Source organism: Corapipo altera, unplaced genomic scaffold (genome assembly GCF_003945725.1).
Source record: "Corapipo altera isolate COAL_440 unplaced genomic scaffold, ASM394572v1 53, whole genome shotgun sequence".
Lineage (NCBI taxonomy): Eukaryota > Metazoa > Chordata > Aves > Passeriformes > Pipridae > Corapipo > Corapipo altera.
This window is the reverse complement of record NW_020884900.1, coordinates 9896686-9916769: the sequence shown is the minus strand read 5'-3', so window position 1 is coordinate 9916769 and position 20084 is coordinate 9896686. Positions and strand designations below refer to the sequence as shown.

At 45.2% G+C, this 20084-nt stretch overlaps 1 protein-coding gene across 5 annotated transcripts; it reads left to right on the top strand.

Moving 5' to 3' along the window:
- Nucleotides 1-17808, top strand: LOC113950105 (neurotrypsin-like). Of its 5 annotated transcripts, none has more exons than XM_027649466.1 (16): nt 1-235; nt 515-2728; nt 4790-4835; nt 6225-6461; nt 7787-7910; nt 8605-8780; nt 9286-9433; nt 10273-10451; nt 10855-10996; nt 11540-11742; nt 12717-12858; nt 13110-13315; nt 13873-13951; nt 14199-14321; nt 14842-15122; nt 16617-17808. In XM_027649466.1, exons 2-16 carry the CDS (start codon nt 2657-2659, stop codon nt 16925-16927), a joined length of 2469 nt encoding a protein of 822 aa, XP_027505267.1. In that variant the 5' UTR covers nt 1-235; nt 515-2656; the 3' UTR covers nt 16928-17808. The 5 variants fall into 5 exon arrangements, with proteins under 5 accessions (XP_027505267.1, XP_027505269.1, XP_027505268.1 ...); XM_027649468.1 differs by having other exon boundaries at nt 1-1278; nt 2538-2728; XM_027649467.1 differs by having other exon boundaries at nt 1-1343; nt 2538-2728.
- Nucleotides 17809-20084: the final 2276 nt, after the last annotated feature.

Below are 20084 nucleotides of genomic sequence, written 5' to 3'. Positions count from 1 at the left end.
TTTACAGGATTTAAGCAAATCTGCTGGAATTCCTTGATCTTATTCCTGTTCCTTACAGCTTCAATATTATACCAGCCTTGGTATGATTGCTGTTAACTACCTCTCTTTTTAGGCTTTCACTGAAGATCTCTGTGGAGGAAGCATTAGTATTTCAGCTGGTGTTGATGAATAGTAGTCCTGCCAGTTCAGGAGAAATGGGTTGAATTCCAGAGAGCCAAGAACATTTTGGAAGATGGTACTTCTTGTTCCAAAATTCAATCCAGAATAATCTGGAAAAATCAAAACAGAAAGACTCTGTAGGGAATCATAGGCTTATTTTAATAGAAGTGTGCTTGTATCAGGGTGAGAAGGTGATTAGTATTAAATAGTGGACTTAGATATTTACAGCTACTTCAAATTTGCCCATACAAGGAAGTTGAGTATCTATTTTACCTTATCTGTAGATACATTACCAATCTAAACTGACGTGTTTATATTGGTATAATTTCCTTGTTTTTCTTCCTCTACCTTGGAGAGGGCCATGTAGCCATGAGAAGCTTTTGAGAATCCTGAGGTACACCTCTCTCAAGAAAATGTCATTATATGTGCCAGAAAACCAGGGGAGTCTTGGCAAGAAGGAATTAGTTCCAAAAGAAGACTCCCCACAGAGGAGACAACTGCAAACCCCACTATATCTGTCCACAGTTCATCATTCTTCCAAAAATTGAATACAGACTTAGACTTCTATTGCTTTCAGTGCACTGGCCTGTGTTTCCTTTAAAACTACTTTAGCTAGGAAATTACTTTATCTAGGAAAACCTTGCTTTGAGAGGGAAGGAAATTAGAAGTTACTGTGAGAGAAATCCAGTGCAGGCTTTTGCTAGAGATTTTGAGCCTATGTGTCAGGGCTAAACAGTGAGTGTCTTCTGGGAGGGAGTTCTGAAGGAGCATCAATAACTTCTACTGCTGATTAAGGAGCAAATTGCTCTGAATGCTAGTAGATTTTCTGTTTGTGTCTCCAGTATATCCTTTCCTTGTGTTTTCACTGGAGTAAGTGGTTTTAAATTCCAGCACAGTCCTGTATTTTTATTTGTTCCTTTTTTACCAGTGCTGCCTGAGAGTTACAGCGTGATGTTGCATCTAAGCTATTTCCATCCTCTGTTGCCCTTATCGTCTGCCTCCCTCACTACAAGGATATAGGAGATTTGCTCCTAATTAACTGAGTGCAATTCTTGGCCAAATGCACTCCAGAAAGATCTCCTTCCTACCACTCAGCAGCTCCTATAAAAGATCCAGCAGGTAGTGAAATTTCCTTGCCTTTGATGACTGTCTGAGGATGAGGCAACACAAAACTGTCAAGTGAAGTGAGTAATGGGCAATAAGTGAAGGAGGAAAAAAGGCTTTTTGTCAAGCCAATGGATTTTTAGCAGCCCATTCCTTGTTTTTATGGTGAAGTCTTTGGAAGTGCTACTTAGCAGACTTGGCCAGAAGTGAGCTCAGTTCTTAAGGTGACCTTCATGTTTCATGCTAGAGTTAATCCTTCCAAAATCAGAATATAAGTATAGGAAATACCCATTAGACTGAGCTGAGAAGAAGCACAGGGAAATTTAAAAAAAAATCTGATGGGCCAAATTCCCTTCTTAGATTTAATAGTGTTAAAAACTTGTAGCCTCAAACCCTAATTCAGATGAAAGAGCAGTAAGCTGAAAACACTACCCCCCTCCCATGGGATTGTTCATGGTAATACAATAATGATCAACCCTCTGGAAAGCATCCCAGCCAATTGAGGGAAGATAAAGCCCAAGGTCAAGGAGAAGCTTGATGGAAAAGATCTCTGGAGGCAATACCCATGGGGTATTGGGAAGGCTGAAAATTGGGAATGCACCTTGGAGAAGGCTGTCCCACCTGTGGGTTTTCCATGGGGAGATCTGAAAGCTGCTTAACGTAAAGTTTTCTGGGTCCCATTTACCTGGGTTCCAGTATGAGGAGAGCTGACCTCGGGAAGCTGCAAGCAGGTAATCGAGGAGGCAGCGGTGGGGGGATAAAGTCCAGATTCCTTCCAAGAAGTCTAATCTCTGGCAAGTGTGCGCGCACACGCCGTTTCCTTCCCCGGTTGTTGCCGGGGGCTTTGCAGTAGGACGCAGCCCCAGCTCCTCGCCGTGCTGCAGCCTCTGTGCCGCGGGGAGAGGAGGAAGAGGCAGCTGCGGGAAGGAGGCATTGCAGGAGAGGAGCGGGCGGCGGCCCGGGCGCTGGGGAGGCGGAGGCTGGCGCTGGGAGAAGCGCGTACCTGGAGCACGGGGGAGGCTGGGCAGAGGAGGGGACAGCGGGGAGCGGAGCGGGCTGAGGGTGCGCCCCACCGCCTGCGCTCCCTCCTCCCGCTTTCAGATGCGCTAGGTAAATTCTGGGGCGTGCTGTGCTCCCTTATTTCTCTCCCATCTTTTTCCCCTTCCTGAAGAGAAGACTCAAGGAGAAGAGATGGGGGAAGGAAAGGGAAAGTGAAATTCTAAGATGCTGCCGGGAACTTTGATCCCTTCCCTTATATCGCTTTCCCTGCGTAGAAATGGAAAAGGCATCCTGCTGCCCCCGGTGCGGAGTGGCTAGCGTGGGAAAGCAGAGCCCGGCAGCTGAACGAGAATGTGATGCTTGAGGAACCTTCTGCCCACTTTTTACAGGAGGGATGGGGATCTCCAAAATACTCGGGCTCCTGGTGGAGCTCTCGAGTCTGCTATCCTGTCTCAGATGTGTGGAGGTAAGAAGTGGTTATTTTTCTATCTGCTTGTAAGAAGTCACATGTCTCTTTTAATATCCTCACTGTAAGTGGATCTTGTTATTACTGGAATATGTTTTCTGGAGCATCTAGGCAGCTGTGGTCTCTGGGAAGGGCTGGGGGTTTGGGAACGGATTTGTTTCACTGAGCATATGAAATTCAGAAAAAGAAACAAAGCAGGAAAGCAGGATGCACAAGGGCTTGCAGATGCTTTGGCTTGGGTTTCCTATGTTTCTCAGGCTCTGCAGTGACCCTGGCAGGAGAGATCCTTTGTTTCTGTTCTTTGCTGATTGCCCCCCTTGCTGTTGTGGACAGATGATTTATAGCCACACGACCTGGGGCAATGCCTGCAGCACAGGCTGTTTGCACTTAATTTTGTTGGTAGTGATGGTCAGAGTTGGGATATTTTGGAAGCTGCTACAGGAACTGGCAGCAACTAATATTTCGCTAGAAGAGAAATGTATTACTTGGACTGCAGTACTTTTGTTTATGGTCCGGCTCCAAAAAGAGTGGGTTCAGACTCTCATATATACCCTGTTATTAGTCTGACCCATCCCTCTATCACCTGCAGGTTTACTTGTGTGTGCAGGTGTACACTGAAAACTAGGAGCTGAGGGACCTGCGTTGTGGCTCAGTCACCTGTTTGGTGCAGTCGCAAAAGTGCAGCTTAGCTCACTTTCCTTCTCTCTGCAAGAACTTTGAGATCCTCGGAGAAGTTCTTCAGTATTGTTGGTTCACAAACCATTATGTGGCCTTGCAGCAGTCTGATACATGCAGGTAGATGGATTTTTGGCTGAAAAGCATTTTTCAGTTAAATGCTGGTTTATCTGTGCATCCCCTTGTGCATAAGCACCTGAGACCTGATCTGCTGTTTCTGAACCATGTCAGGAATTCATCTTCCAAATGCAGTATCACATTCTGACTTCTGGAGGGTGATGCTGGAGCTTGGCCATGGTTGTCAACACCTGCTGGACGATATTCATAAGCTTGATTTGAAAATGTCATCTAACATGAGTAGGTGTTGTTCGTGTCAGGTTTCTGTGGGAATTACCTCTGCTTATTCCAGAAGTGGATTTGGTTTCATTCCAAATTTGAGAGAAGCAAAATTACTGCATTTTGAAGAAAACCACAATTGTTACCAATAGCTAGTATTCTTTAGGTACACACTTCTGCTCTGTGAATTACAAGTCTTTGTTCATATAAAAGTATTAAAAATGTTCATTAAAAATACTTAGAAACTAATTAAACTACAAGGAGCTAGCAGAAACATGTACAGTTTCTTCTTTTCACTCTGGGTCTGTGAAGATCTTGCATTTGCTTGCACACCTTGTAGTGGTGTTGAGTTGAGATCCCTATCTCTTAGCCAAAAGTGAAGTTATAACCACAAACAGCACTGCCAATAAGAGGAAATGTAGTTTTGAGTCCAGACAGGATGCTAGAATTTTGAGGACTTTGTTTCATATTTTTTGCTTTTACATATTTAACTCTATTTGGATAATACTATAAGCCGTACCATATTTTCAAGTATTAAAAACAAAATCCTCAAAAAGCCTTGTTGGATTTTCTTCTTTAGATGTTTCCGGCTTCGTCCATAGATGTTTATTACCATTTTAACAGGTATCCTGGGGACATCGTCCTATCACGTAGATACACCTCTGTTACTGTGGCCATAGATGACTTATCCTGTAAATGAAGAGAGAATGAGTAGTTATTCATTATTTTTCTTACTGATAATAATGATTTTCTTCTAGCTTTCCTTTCCATAGGCGTCTCAGACTTCCAAGTCTACTGGAAAAAAAAACAAGCAGAGCCCTGTAAGGTAGTGCTAGAGTAAATCTCTGCAGGCCAGTAATTATTCATTTTGCTGTTAGTGGACAGAGCTATGATTAGATTTGAAGAGGAACAATGGAGAAAGCAAGAAAGAGACTGGTTACTAGAGTGTGTTTGCCTAAAGCTGCAAAAAGCTGAGCTGCTTTTAGGACATGCTCATGTTTATTTCATCGGATAATCATCTCTGTGCTTTTGCTCTGCTTCTTTTCCCAGGCTTTCCTGGGATCCCAGCCCAACCAAAACCATTTGCAGAGTGCAGGTAAGAACAAGAAGTTATTAATTCAGTCATTGGGCAGATTCTTTCCTGCAGTGGTGATCTGAGACCATAGGCATGATGAACCACTGCTACTTGGCCTTCTTCCTCTTTTTCCATCACTTCTTCAATCTCTTCTGTTGCTTCAATGTCTGTTTATCTCTTTCACCAACGTGGCCAGACCACTTTTGTGTCTTCGTTTCTAATGCTCTTGCAGTTTTCTGCTCCTCCCACATATTCTTTTCTTTTCATCTGTTTCTCTGAAGGCCTTGGTCTTTTTTGCATATTCACCTTTCCTCTGCTCTAATAACTACTGAATTCTCATACACTCCCCTCTGAGGGTCCCAGCTGATGCCAAGCATACAGTGTGTTTTCCAGACACCTACCTGCTGCTGCTTCTCATTTTGTACCTTGCATTTAACCTTCAGCTGTCGCTTCCCACCTCTTCTTATTGTGCTTGGCAGTGGCTAGGAGGCAAATGACATGATGCAAAGTTTCTTTCTACCCTTACTCTTTGCCCCATGTGTCCATACTGCAGAAGGGTTTTCTGAAAGTGTTATCTTCTTTTTGTTTATTCAGGGAATAGAGCTGTAACTGTTGTCCCTTTCTTAGTCTACTCTTCCCTTGTTATGGGCTGTAAAAAGTCCACCCTCATGCAGAACCCGGGTCTGTTTTCCCTCTTTTAATTTCAGGGTAATGAATGGAGAGATTTCTTCTTTTGTTAAAGAGCATATTAAATTAATTATTTGGTATTTTTACATTAAATATTTCACATGGCCACTGGAACACTGGCACCTACACTTTCCCCCCAGAATAAGTTCTCTTTCCCTTCCTATACATTGGCCAAGTTCAGATAAGCCAGTTTGTGATACTGATGTGTGTAGGGAACATATATAAAATGAAGTGGCATTTCCCACTGTCCTGCTTTATAGAATGAAATTATAGCTAATTTTAAACTCTTCTCATTTTCACTCAATTTGGACAGGCAATTAATGTTCTATAGAGCCTAGGATCAAATTTGAGAGTATCTTATTCAGGTAAGTGGGGAAGGAAGTAGTGGAGTGTATCACGCTCAGGTGGTGCTCCAAAATGAGTACATGTATTGGATGTACAGTAATGGGAACCAGTTCAAATTGTCCAGGTTTGGGCCCAGATTTAACACTTTTCAAAGGTCTGTCTGAGTAGTTCTTTACTTCAGATCAAATTGTGGTTTAGATAGTGAGTATTATAAACATTCTTTGAGCAGTTGCCTTGAAGAGTGATGGAACTGAAATCAAGCAATGAATGGAGACTGCAGACACAGGAGGTGTTTCAGATAACCAGCTGGTACCCCCCACACTGAGCTTCAGTGTGTGGTGCCTTAGGTGATGCTAACAGCTCCCTTCCTGTGTGCAGCATCCAGCGGCTGTGCTGTCGGACCCCTGGGCTATTACAATGGCTCGCTGGCGGTCACTGAGGCCGGGGCAGAGTGCCTCAACTGGGCAGAGTTCCCTGATTATGTCCAGCAGTACCCAGACCGTGGCCTGGGGGACCACAACCACTGCAGGAACCCAGATGGGGGAACGACACCCTGGTGCTTCTACCGGCTCTCGTCAGGGGCCATCGGCTGGTCCAACTGTGACTGTAACCAAGGTAAGGGCTGTGAGTCTCTGCCGGTGGCCAGGCTGCACTGCTCAGGGGCTCAGGCCAGAAATGTGTGCTGCACAGACTTGCAAGTGGCAGGTGGAACACCCTGTGAAAGAAGGACAGTACAGTAACTGTTCCGAATTGTTGAAATAATTAGTACTAGAGGCCAGCCCGTGTGGGAGAAGAACGTCTGTATATAGTAGGGGGTGGATTTAAGCTGCTGTAGTTGTAATGCCTTGTATAGATGTTTTATTCTCATACAAGGAGACTTTTTTTTTTCCTGCTAACTTATGCCGCTTTGAAAACAGTTTAAGTTATGTGGAAAACAACCCACTCGTGCTCCTTAAGTATCCATATCAGAGCATTCCTCATGTAAGTGTAGCAGTTCAAATATAACAAGAAAAAATCTGTGGGTAGGTTTGTAAATCTTCTATGGCAAGGTAGGTCATAGGCTTGTGTTAAACTTCCTCAGTGCTGACACAAGGACTGCTGCTTACTTTGAGGCAAGCAAGAGAGCTGAGCTCTTTTAATGCACTGGCTGCCATGCAGCATTCTTGAAAATGTCCTCATGTTTTCTGACCTTCCTTGCCTTTCCTACATTTTGCAGAACAGTTGAAGCCCCAGTTTAATAAATGAATTGACAAAGTCTTTTCCCTTGCCAGTGGATGTGCTTTTAAAGATGGCTTCATTAAAGGGAAGGATTCAAGTGTAGTGGTGCTGTGTGCCTGCACTGAGGTACTACAGACAGAAGGTGTGTCCTTCTCCAAGTACATAACTGAGCAAGGAGATGTGCTGTCTAAACAGTGGCAGATATTTGTGGTGAAGGCATTTACACTGGCACTTGCTTTTCTTAGAGAAATTAAAGAAGATTCAGGTGCTATTACTGAACATCTTGCTGTAGCAACCGTGACTCATACAGGTGAAGTGGTTGGCAGAAATAGATCAGTGGAGTGTCAGAAGTAATTGGAGAGCCTGTCATTTCCATACACCTTTTCAAGGTAGCATGTAAAATCACCCCCATTTCGCAGAAGAAGAATCCAGGAGCTGTGGCAGAAGCCAAGTTTCTTTCTGATATTACCATGGCTTTGAAAAGAACCATAGCACCAGCACAGCACCAGCCATGCTCCTGAGCAGCCATTGCTGGAACTGGGAAGCTGCCACATCCCACACTCATTCATACAAGTCACTTTAGTGCCAGCACAAACAAAACAAGGATGAGAGAAGCCAAGTGCAGTTCAGCACAACTACATGCAAGTCCAAGACTTGCTGGTCTGAAACTTCCATCAGCAGATAGCAGCTGGATTTTTTGGTTTTTTTATCTCTTTTGGAAGGTGCTGTGCGGTTGGCTGAAGATAGTAGTGTGGAGCTGTACGTCAGTGGACTCTGGGGTACCATCTGTGCTGACCACTGGACTGACTGGGATGCCAGTGTTGTCTGCAGGCAACTAGGTCTCAGGTGGGAACCTCAATCTGGTTGCAAGACTTACATGCTCGTGTGGCTTTTGAAAGAAAAGCATCTGTGGTTACAGTCCTTGCGGCACAGTGTGTTGGCTGGAGGAAAGGAGTTTGTTTTGTGGTCCAGTTTTCCACCTTCCAGGGTCCTTTCCTACCCAATCAGCATTTGCAAGAATTTTTTAAACCAGTATTTTCTGCTTCATGCTCCAGACTGTGATGAGTAAGCTGTGAGATTGCATCCCCTTTTTACTATCACCAGCTGCACTTATGGTAGTGATCTAATAGAAATTTTAAGAGTATGAACCCTCTTCAGGTATCTGGGATTTGGATGTTCAAACTTCCAAAAAGCAAGGAGATAAGGTCCACATAGAAGGAAGAAGGCGAATCAGATATTTGGATGTTTGAGTCTATTGATGGGTTTGTTCATTGCTCTCAAATGAGGGTGCTATTTCTGTCTACACCAAGTCCTCTGCAGTAAGTAGGCACACAAAAGGGTTAGGTGGTGGGAAGTGCTTTGTTCTTGGTTGTGCTTTCCCACTGGACTGTAAGTGACCACTCCTTTATGCCCTTCCAATCAACTGGGCACACTGGGAAGTGAGATGTCACAACTAGACTGGAGAGTCACAACACTGAGGGAAGTTGTAAGTCAAGCTGTGCTACAGCATTTAATTGCTCTGTTGCATTCTCTGTACCAGTGAGATCGGCACAGCTGGGAAGAAAAGTCATCCTGGACCATGGCCTGTTCCCCTGCACCTACAGTCAGCAAACTGCCATGGGGATGAGAAAGCTCTGCTGCAGTGTGGCTATCAGGAAGCTGTGTCAGGAGCTTGTAAACAGGGGAGTGCCACGGTAACTTGTGTTCCTCCAGAAGGTAAATATCCAGGGGAGATTTGCTCCCTGGTTCTTCCATCAGTGTTGCTGATAAGATGTAAAATCTAAGGTCATGAAGCTATGGAGAGAAAATAATTGGAAAATGTTCTTCTTTCACTTGCTATGTAGGTGGTTTTCTTCCTTCCACTGGAAAATTATCTATCCCTTCCCAATCCCAAATATTCAGAATGGGTATATGTCTACAGTCACTGAGAGATGACTGTTGTGTATGACCACATCCCCTTTTTTATCAAGCCAGGTTTTTGTCTGCAGGCAGCAAACTCCCAGTCACCAGAGCAGCCTGTTAGAGCCATCCCTGGAGCAGCAGTACCCCATACTGTGGGCTGCAATCACGGGAGCTTATGGGGCGTCTAGGGAGGTGGGTGTGGTAAGAGAGCATCCCAAGAGCTCCTGTGGCCAGTGAGTGGTTCTACACCCTGAACTGCTGGATGTGTGTTGTCTCTGTCTTGTTCTGTTGTGCTCTCTTTCCCTTTCTTGAAGCACAGGTGTAGGTGCCCCACTGCGTATTGTTGGGGGGAAGGAGAGCTTTGAAGGGCGAGTGGAGGTTTACCACGATGGCAAGTGGGGCACCATCTGTGACGACCAGTGGGACGACCGGGATGCTGAAGTAGTCTGTAGACAGTTGGGACTCAGGTAATTTCTCTGCTGCATGTCATGGAGTAGCTCAGAAGTAAGAAGAATGAAGAACATGAGAGCGTGTCCATTCATTATATGACCAGCCCTTTCTATTGGAGATACAGAGAAACTCTGGGAAAGATAATTCTGGATTGATCATCCTATAAAGGGATTTTGTACTTCATTCCGGTCAGTTTTATGGATTCATACTGTGAAAAAAAAGTTGGTGCATCCCTATCTAAGGATTGTTTGTGTTGACCCCTGTTCATTATTTTGGCAGACATATCCTAATGCAAATCTTGTTGGCCTCAGTGATAACTTGTCATTGTGATTTCCATATGTGGACTGCAGTTGCTTAATTGATAAAGTTTAAACACCTTCAGTTTCACTGACTGCCCTTATCCTCTTCGAACAGAAAAGCAGGAGAGAGCACCTCATTCTTCTGTGTGCCGTTCTGTGCTTGGGAGCCGTTGCATCCTGAGCATTCTTGAAAATTGCATTGGTACAGGGTTATTTAAAAAATAGATGATTCAAGTTTGAGACCCCTCAAACTTTGGGAGTTTCACGTGTTACTGAGATTGTAAATGAGACTAATATTACATCATTTTCCTCAGAACTCTCCATGTGTCTGAACCGTTCATGTTGCAGGCACATTTTTGTTATTTGTTGGAAGGGCTTGTTACAAACTTTCCAATAACATATTTCGGTTAACAGATGGCAACTCCACTGTGTCAGGAACACAGGTGGTCTATGGGAGGACAGTGACCTAGCATAGCAGAGTCCTTGTGCAAGGCAGAATCTGAGGGCACAAGACTGTGACCTTCCTTACTGAGCATACGTGTTTGTAATGTTTGCAGTGGGACCCCAAAAGCCTTGTCGTGGGCTCACTATGGGCAGGGATCTGGCCCAATCCTGCTGGATGAAGTGCAGTGCTCGGGCAATGAACTCTCACTTGACCAGTGCAAGAAGAGTGACTGGGGACAGCAAAACTGTGACCACATTGAAGATGCTGGAGTCTCCTGTGACCCTTTCACAGGTACAGATCTACAGCTCTGCCAGTCAGATATGGTCGGTCGTACCCCCATATTGCAGGGCTGGCTCAGCAGGTAACCCCCTTATTCAGGGTTCTGCAGAGCTTCTATGTATGGCTCCCTCAAGGGCTGCCAGATGTGGAGGCAGAGAGCAGCAGCAAATGGGAATGGACCAGAAGCAGACTTTGGGGTGTTTCCATTCTTTTGTTCAATTGGTATGGAAAAGCTGAGGTGAATCCTCCCCGACAGATGGGCATGTTCATGAACAATGAACATTTGTTTTTTTGAGTACCCAAAGTGTCTTTGGTTTCTTTCGGCCATGAGCTGCACAGAGACTTAGCAATGGTGCACAGGCTGTTTCTTTTCCCCTCTGCAGAGTGCTGACCTTTCCTTCTCTCCCCCTTGCAGAGGGCACTGTCAGGCTGGCTGGTGGCCGCAGCCCCAGTGAAGGCAGGGTAGAAGTTTATTACAATGGAGACTGGGGCACAGTTTGTGATGATGGCTGGACAGACCTCGGTGCCCAGGTGGTCTGCAGGCAGCTGGGCTTCAGGTAGGACTGAGAGTGTGTGTAGTGTCTGTGCTTCCTAATTTCAAGGTTTAGATTCCATCACCCTTCACTGGGATAGGCTGGACCTTGTTCCTTCAATGCTGTCTTTACTAGAAGGTTTATTATCATTATACAGTTTTCTGCATTTCAATTCCAGGTAGCTGATTCCTATAAAAAGAAGTACTTCTTTTTGATGCCTCTCTCAGGCATCTTTTTGATGCCTGCTCTGCTAACCCCTCCCCAAATTGATGTACCTACTGTCATGTCTGCAAAGCAGCCTCTGCTGGCCCTCTGTACTATGACTGTGCCTTTGATCAGACACTAGAAAATGGACTGGTCTGAGCAGGCCTCCCTGAAAACTGAAGCTGGTGAGAGGTGAAGGTGCTTGGTTGCTATTCTGTGTGTTGCTGAGGGGTTTAGGTCAGGAGGCTCCAATATCATAGTTAAGCTCTTCAGGGGAGTTTCTGTTTGGGTCTGAGCTTGGGTCCCTCTGTGGCATTAAGAGTTTTAATGAATTTTGTGTTGTGTTCTGTTTCCTTCCTCTAGTGGTCCTGCTGCCCTGGCCTCTGAAGGGGACTATGCTGCTGGCCAAGGCTTTATCTTACTGGATGATGTGGCATGTGTGGGGACAGAGCTGTCCCTCCTGGACTGTCCCCACAGCAACTGGGGGCAGCATGACTGCTCACACGCCGAAGATCTGGGAGTCCGCTGTTCCCCAGAAAGCAACACAGTCATGGATGGCAGCCTGGGTAACTCACCTTGCTCTAGCCTTGGATGGTGGGAAAGTGTCTGTTCCCTTGGAGGCTCTGGCAGACATGGGAGTTCTCCCTGCGCTGTTTCAACGAGGGGTCTGCTTTTTGAGGAGGAATGAGCCCTGGCTGTCTTGGGGCAGGGCCATAGAGCTGTGGCTCCACCAGATCTACAGTCAGACCAGTAGATAAATGGAAACTGGAGAGAGTTGTGTTGGCAGCCTATGAAACAATCCCGAGGGGGTGAGGGACAGTGGATGCTTTTGTGTGCAGGGACCCCTTCCTCAAGGGACTCCTTTAACTACACCCTTTAGGAAACTGGTGTAGTTACATTAGTGTCACACCTTGCCAAGACAAGAGGACTTTGGATGCAAGGGGCTGTGTTGTGAAAATTTGCACTTCCTTGTGTGGATGGCACACTTTTAATTCAAATTATGAGGGTATTTCAAGTTAGCATAATGTCCTCATTTATATAATGCCCGATATTCTCCCTTTTCTTTACTACGGGAGACTTTCCAGTTTGTCAGACATTTGTTATTGAAATAGTTGACATCCAACATTTTTGTTTTTCCTGGATGTAGAACTCTTCTCTTGCTTAGAGTACTGTAATAGTTTTATAATTTAATAGATTTCTTTCCCAGGCATGTTTAAGCTTGTCTGCTCTTGGCTCAGGAGTTAATAACTTTCCTTCTGTTCTTGTTCTCCTCTTTACTCAGCTTTCAGAATATGATCCACTGATGATTTCCAGTATGTATTAAATAAATTATTATGTATGTAGTCTTCTGATTCAGCACAGAGGTAAAATGTCTTCATATAGACATACTTCTTTATTCTTTTTCTTTTTTTTTTTCCTAATCTTTTTGTTTTAAGCTTACTGATGTCTGGGATTCATCTTTTTCTGTAGAACCCAAGTTTTGGACACCTGACACTTCTGGTGGTTTTGCTTGCAGCAACCCATGTGTTTTTTCCTTCAGGGCCTCCCATACGGCTGGTGGATGGAGAAAGCACCAAGGAGGGACGAGTTGAGGTGTTACTGAATGGGCAGTGGGGCAGTGTCTGTGATGATGACTGGACGGACAGAGATGCCACAGTGGTTTGCAGGCAACTGGGGTTCAGGTAAGAGCTGTGGTACATGGGTCCTACAGATAGAAACAGCTCTCAGGGGGAGCACTTCTTTCTGGACTTGTTTCTCAGGGCTTAGTTTCTTAGTTTTGGCATATGCATGAGGGAGTAGGGTCCTGCTCTCACTGTACTATTGTCTGTGTGTGCAGTGACACATAAATATTATTCCTCTTAAAGTGTGCTGGTGCCTCAGGTTCACTTGCCTCCTGCTCACTGCAGATTAGCCACCCTCTCTCTAATTGCAGTGGTACCGCAAAAGCCAGAGCAATGGCTTATTTTGGCGAAGGCCATGGGCCCATCCATCTGGACAACATAGAATGCAGTGGCACGGAGCACACCCTGGGGCAGTGTGCCAGGTCTGACACCACGATTCACAGCTGCTGGCACAGTGAGGATGCTGGTGTGATCTGTGACTACGTGGAAGAGAAGGTCCAAGATATCAGAAGAACAGGTGACATGCCCATTTCTTCTATGCAAGAACCTGGTGCTCCAGTTGTAGGATCTCTGCATGTTTTTATGATTTTTCCCTGTCATTCTTGTCTCTAGCTGAAACTGCACCTACAAAATAAGCATATCCTGTCCTGCATCTCCTACTTTTTCCTTGTTTTCATTGTCTCTTCTTAGGAGCACAGGGTGCTCCAGACTAGTCTGAGGAGCTCCACCCATGTCAGGCCTTTGAGTGTGCAGAACTTCCCCACAGCAAAGTACCCTTCCTTAGAACCCTGCAACCATGAGCAAGCTTTGATATTAGAGGACTGACGATATATGTGTAGGTCTAGGTCCCATTCTTGGCATGAGACCATAGACACTGCAGGTAAGCACCTCCACTGAAACTGCGGAAATCTATGGGACCAAATCTTCAATGAATTCCACGTGCACAACAGAGTGCAGTTGATCACCTTGAGGATTAATGCCCTCGGGGAAGGTGAATGGTATTTGGCTCTGTGGTAGCAATGCTGATACTTAAGCTGAAGGTCCCTACACAACTGCTCTAACTTCACTGTGCAGGTCCAGAGTCTGGTGTGTGTGGGATGCGCCTTCTCCACCGTCGCAAGAAAAGGATCATAGGTGGAAACAAGTCTCCCAGGTACTACCCTGTAACTGTTGGGAGAGCCAGACTGATTCTGGCTTTCTGTCAGGCTCTGGAAATTGCCTGGCAAATGTTGAGTACATTGACGCATTTTCACTGGTGATTTTTGAACTTGATTTGAACCAGTGGGTTTATGTAGGGAAGAATGCACACCAGCTGAGCCCAGATGGGGCAGAGTGGATGGGAAGAAAGGAAAACGGCTCCCATGTGTGTGACATCTGTTATTTCTGTGTTTCTTCTTCAGAGGCGGTTGGCCATGGCAGGCCTCACTTCGGCTGAAGGGTTTTCGTCGAGATACTCGTCTGCTGTGTGGGGCAACACTGATCAGCAGCTGCTGGGTGGTGACTGCAGCCCACTGCTTCAAAAGGTGTGTTTGGGAGTGGGGAGCCCCAAGGGATACTCAGTGATGAACAAGATAACCTCATATGAGTTTATCCTCCCAGCCCAGTGGAACCACATGAGCAGAGTTTATAAACCAAGACCTTCAGGTTATGATCTGTGTGATCTTGGAGTACTTGTGGGGATGACTCAACACTGACTTGCTTTATCCTTCACTGCTTACACCTGGCCTTTTAGCTTTGAGGCTTTACAACTTAAAGGGAACCAGCATTTTGCCATTCTTAAGTAAAGAACTGTGAACAGATCAGTTCAGAACCCTGTTGTAACTATTATAGCCATCTTAATAGGAAAAAAGTCCTGTGCATGGTAGATGGTGACGGGGGACACCCATTGACTGCAACAGCTGGCATGATCAGATCTGCTAAAGAGGTCCCACAGTCCTGCAGCTGGCACTGATTTATCAGTGTGGTGTGAGGAGGTGGTTCAGTCTCGTAGCAACTGAGACTTTTTCCCTCTTAGTAGGAGGTCCTGAGTCTCTTTTTCTCCAGGTTCGGTGTTGATGTGCGGCGCTACCTGCTGCGGGTGGGCGATTACCACACAGGCGTGAAGGATGAGTTTGAGAGGGAGCTGCCTGTGGAGCGGATTGTCCTGCACAGGAACTACTGGGCTGGCAGCAATGACAATGACATAGCCCTGGTCCGGGTGCGGGGCAGAGAAGGGCACTGTCTGTCCTTCAATCGCCATGTTCTGCCCGTCTGCCTGCCCGACAGGAAAGAGAGGTCTGACATCAACAGGCAAGCCTGCATCATCTCCGGCTGGGGAGACACAGGTGAGTGGCGGTGCTTTGAGGGGCAAGAAAGGTGGGGGAGTCTGGGTTCAGAAGCCTATATGGGCCATTAATTTATATCAGCTCAAGGCTGTGTTCTCACTGCTTCCATTGTCTGTGCCACTGCGTGGTGTTTAGGAGTGGGGAGGTGAGGTGGGTTTTGTGCCTTTGTGTCTTCTTCTGATTTTGAGGCTTCTTGAGTCTGCTCATGGTGGAAGCTTTGGTTTCCATAGCATCGCTCTGAAGCAGAGACCAATGCTGCTGTCTGGCCACAATACTCTCTTTCTTCCCATTTCTGCACATGTTTTTGTCTACAGCAGACCCCTTAGGGAGCCTGTGCAGAGCTGCTATACCAAGCCTGTGGGAAGCCCTCATGTTTCCCTGATCTCCTGGCTTCTTCATGATACTGTAGTAGTGAAGTGGAGCTTGGAAGTGAGGTGGAAGGAATCTCTCTCAGACTCAACCTCCCTCAATATTGTTGCAGGGAAGATGAGCTCTGAGGCTGGTTTCTGCACTGGATTCAAAACAGCTTGTACCTGTCCACTGAGCACATTGCTATGAAGCTTCCTAGGTTAAAGAGAGCTGGGACGCCTTTCTGGGGCTGCTATGACTGGAGCAAAGCCATATGTTTATCAAGACTTGCTGTCAAAAGCCCCAGGAGCTTGTCTGTTGACTTTGGACTTGCTCATCCTTACCAGCTTTTTCTCTAGCTATTACCCCAACTGTTTAACTGCAAGTACACATTTGCCTTTGGAGTCAGTTGTGCCAGTTGCACATGTCACTTCAGGATGTCTGGCGAGGATCAAGGAGCAACTTAGCCATGTAACTAACTTAAGCTGTGCTGGGGCTTAGTGGCTAGAATCCCTCCCACGCACAACACCCAGCTTTCCAAGAGAGGAGCAGTTATCTACTACCTTGTGAACTTACATAAACCTTGAGCACAGAAAGGTCATACTCTAATATAGCACATGAGCCTTATGTTCTGAGCAACCTTGGGGTAATAAAGAGATTTGATCAAATAGAGACAAATCTGGCCAAAGATGAAGTGAGCTCCCTTTGAATAATATTTGAATGCCTCTGAAACATCTTCTAAAACTTCTCTGAGGATTGAGAACTTAACAGTTATTACTGCATTTATTCACTTGAGAAAACACTGTCCTTGTTTTACTGAGGAGGAAGTGGAGGTTCTGAGAGGTGAAATAAATTGAATAAGGTTCAAGTTGCTTGTTGGCAGAACCAGGAGTAAGACTCATCCTTTGATCTAACCTTTTTCTCCAAACCTCTTCCCCATATCTTTGATCTTACAGCTCTTTTTTTGTGGTCTGGCTTGGCATCACTGTTTTCTGCAGTTCTGGTGGTTCAGAGATGCTGAGCTCAGCGTATTTCTGTGCCGCAGACTTGACATGAAGTGTACAAGGTTTTGTAGTGAGCACTGTTGCTCCAGGTCGCTGCTGTAGTCTGCACATGAATCAGTCTGGCTGGTCTGTTCTGTTCCAGGGAAGTCCTATTCAAGAACGCTGCTGCAGGGGGTGGTGCCTCTTCTCCCACGGGAAGACTGTGAGGTCCGCTACGGGCAGAAGTTCACTAACCGCATGATTTGTGCCGGGAACCTCTCTGAAGATAAACGGGTGGACAGCTGTCAAGGGGACAGTGGAGGGCCACTCATGTGTCAGAGGTCAAATGGGCGCTGGATCATTTTGGGCATCACTTCCTGGGGGTATGGCTGTGGTCGGAAGGATTCACCCGGTGTGTACACAAAGGTCAGCAAATTTGTACCCTGGATCAAGAGAGTGACCAAGCTAAAATGAAAATGACTGGGCTCTAGGAACTTCAGCCTATGGTCCTTTTGCCCTGCAGCAGCAGAAGGCTGTGGCTTCTGGTTGTGACTGATGGAGATTTATTTTGTCATTGGACACTGGCAAAGGACTTTGATGTAGAACTGGAAGAAAAGCAGTTATGACTGATGCTTTAAAGTCTTTGATTTCGCTTTAGTCTGTAATCTGTAAGCAGGGAAAGCAGGTGCACACTGGTAACAATGATAAGTATACGTTGCCCTAAGTATCTGAGTCATGTAATGCAGTGACACTTGTTCCTTTGCCCTGGCACACAGAAATGGTAGAAGCAGAGATACCTGCCACTGAAAATCTATTCCTGTTTGTATGTTGGGACAGTTGAAAAATGCTGCAAGGAGAGGTGAGATGCTTGGAAGATGGCACTGGGTGCTGGCATAGTGGAAATCTTCAGATATTTTTTCATAACAGCTCTCTTCAATTCCAGGAATCAGAAGATTTGAGCTGAGCTGGGGTTTTTTTCTTCGCTGTTATGTCTCTAGGGGGAACCTTTTCTCTTCTGAATAGTACGTCTGCTTCCATATGATCCCTTTCAAGTGTCTGCCCCTGCTAAGAGATGCTTACCTTTTCTGCTGTAATCCTCTGCCACACATTTCTAGCTGCCAGATGCTATGGTTTTATTGCTGCTTTCTCACTATAGTGGTTCTTTGTGTGTGTTTGTTTTCTTGCTTCCTTAAAGTAGCATCTCCTAGTTGTTGGTGTGGGAGTAAATCTTCATTTTTAAGAGAGAGTAGCTTTCTTGCCCTTATGATTACTGTGAAGAACTTAAAAATATGACCTCAAGTAGCTGAATAGACATGTTATTTTTCTTTAAATCCAAATGTAATGTTAATCTCAAACATTCAGGTGTTGAATCATGATTTAACAGCACTGTGGGGACTTCCTCTTGGTAGCTTAATCACCACAGTTATTAGCTGCCCTTTACTTGTGCTGTTAGTCTTTAATATCTCTGTGTTCACAGTTCTCCCATGAAACATGGAATTACTCCTGGGGTATAGATACACCTCAAGCAAATTACTCACTCCTTGTGAAAAACAGTAAGTGTGCTGCAAAGCAGCTTCCTGCTTTCCTGAAGTGTGTCCTCTTCTTGAAACCTCTGGGCTATTCGTTCTTTTTTTCTCTTCTTTGCACTATTTCTCTTTTCATTCCTCTCATTGGGAGTAAACTGGCTTAACTCAAGGGTATGCAAGCACTGTCATCAAGCTGTAGTTCTCATCCTGAACAGAAATAATGCTGAGAGAAAGCAGGGATTATTGAATACTTCAATTTCTTCCTTCCATCTCATCCAAACAAATGAACAGAGTTCCCTCTTATGCCTTAAGCAGTTTTTAAAGTTAATTTATTATTCTCGAGTAGGTAAAAAAATATAAAACTAGACAGAAGGGCTAAGTGCATTAACAGCTGTGCAGTGCACAGTGTCTTCTCACTGTGTATAGATAAGCCAGAGAGAAGACAGGTCTGCTCAGGAGCAGAAAGCTTTGATGTGTAACAAAGGACCCGAATGTGGAGTAATAATACAAGATGGGACACGTGGAACTTGTGCCAGATGTGCATGTTTTGGGTTTGCTCATGCACTGCAGGGTAGGCAATCACTGGGTCTGGCACTGACCTGCTGCCTGGAAGGTCTGCACTCAAGGCACTGAGGTGTTCAGTATCTTAGGCATTACAAAGGCAAGAACAGAGGGCAGAGCACAGCCTGTGGATTAGCCTTGTCATGTTACAGGGCATGTGGTGACAGAGTTCTAGAAATCACCTTGGATTCAATAAGTAGTGATTGCCCAAAGCTTTAATTTGTCTTCTGTAAAATAGCTGACCTGGCTGATTTTTGTGTGAGAATGCTAAACTAAACAGTTCCATTTACCCTCTCCAGGGGTTATAGAAAAGTCGGGTTACCAGTATTGGAATGAACTGTTTTAAAGATCCTACTTGGAAACTTTATTTTAACAAAGAATTGTAGAAATCTTTAAAACATGCAATGTCAGAACCCCTGCAAACTGGCCTTGGAGACAAACCTGATCTGTTTGTGCCTCTTCTCGAGGTCCAGAGTGTCTTCAGTGCAGCTTGTGCTGGTAACCCTGTCTGAAGTGCCAGGCTCGATCCCTTGGCAGCGCTGTGCCTGGCTCCACGCTGGCTGTGTTGTCCTATGGCTGCTGGCAAAGAGTCTCTAAGATGCAAGCTGCAGACTGCTCCTTATCTCCCAGGAATTAAAATGGCAGGAGGACTGAAGGCAATTATGTCACAGCCCTCTGGTCTTGTAGGGAATTAAATGCCAAGTTCCACACTGGCAGCAACTGTACCTGTCTGGGAAATGTAGAGAGATTTGGCTTTTACCTTCAGCCTCCCCTGAGCCAGCATGCTACAGCAGCTCAAATGGAGTTTCTGTGCCTTGGGTGCTGTCACATTTCTAGTTTAACTTGGTTTGATCTTTCAGTTTATACCCATAACCCCAACAGGCATAGAAACACCAAAAGGACTGAAACTGTGAGATTATTTCCCTAAGCCTACTTAGCAGATGGCCATTCAGGAGTTACAATAAATTACCATGTAACACAAGTGAGACACAGGCCTTGCATTATCTTCTGAAATTCCCCTGTTCTAGTTCAAAATATTTCTTTCTCCCAGATCTTATCACCGTGAAAGCTTTGAGAATCCTTGTAATTAACATACCCTGAGTCCTGCATGAGCCAAGAGGAGAGGAGGAAGTATCCTATCTCCTTCTACTGCTTTTACACCCTACTGGTGCTGTAGATGAGCCTATACTGAGATATTGGCTGAGATATGCCAATACTCTCTTCCATTGTCCTGTTTCAGAGCACCACTAGTGCTCTTTGCTGTTTAACCTAGGGCTGTGGTCCAAACTAAACTCCTGTGCCATGCCACTGAGGCTTACTGGAACTGCCTGGCTGGATGAGCAGCACTCAGCCACCATAGGACTGTATTTTGTAATATTAGCAAGCAGCAGATGTTCCAAAAGGTAGTACGTGTGAGTTTGTACTGAACAAGTTTTAACAACCTTTCCTTTTGGAGAATTTTGTTCTTGGCCCATTTAAATTAATTACTTGCATTACTATTATTATTATTATTATTATTATTATTATTATTATTATTATTATTA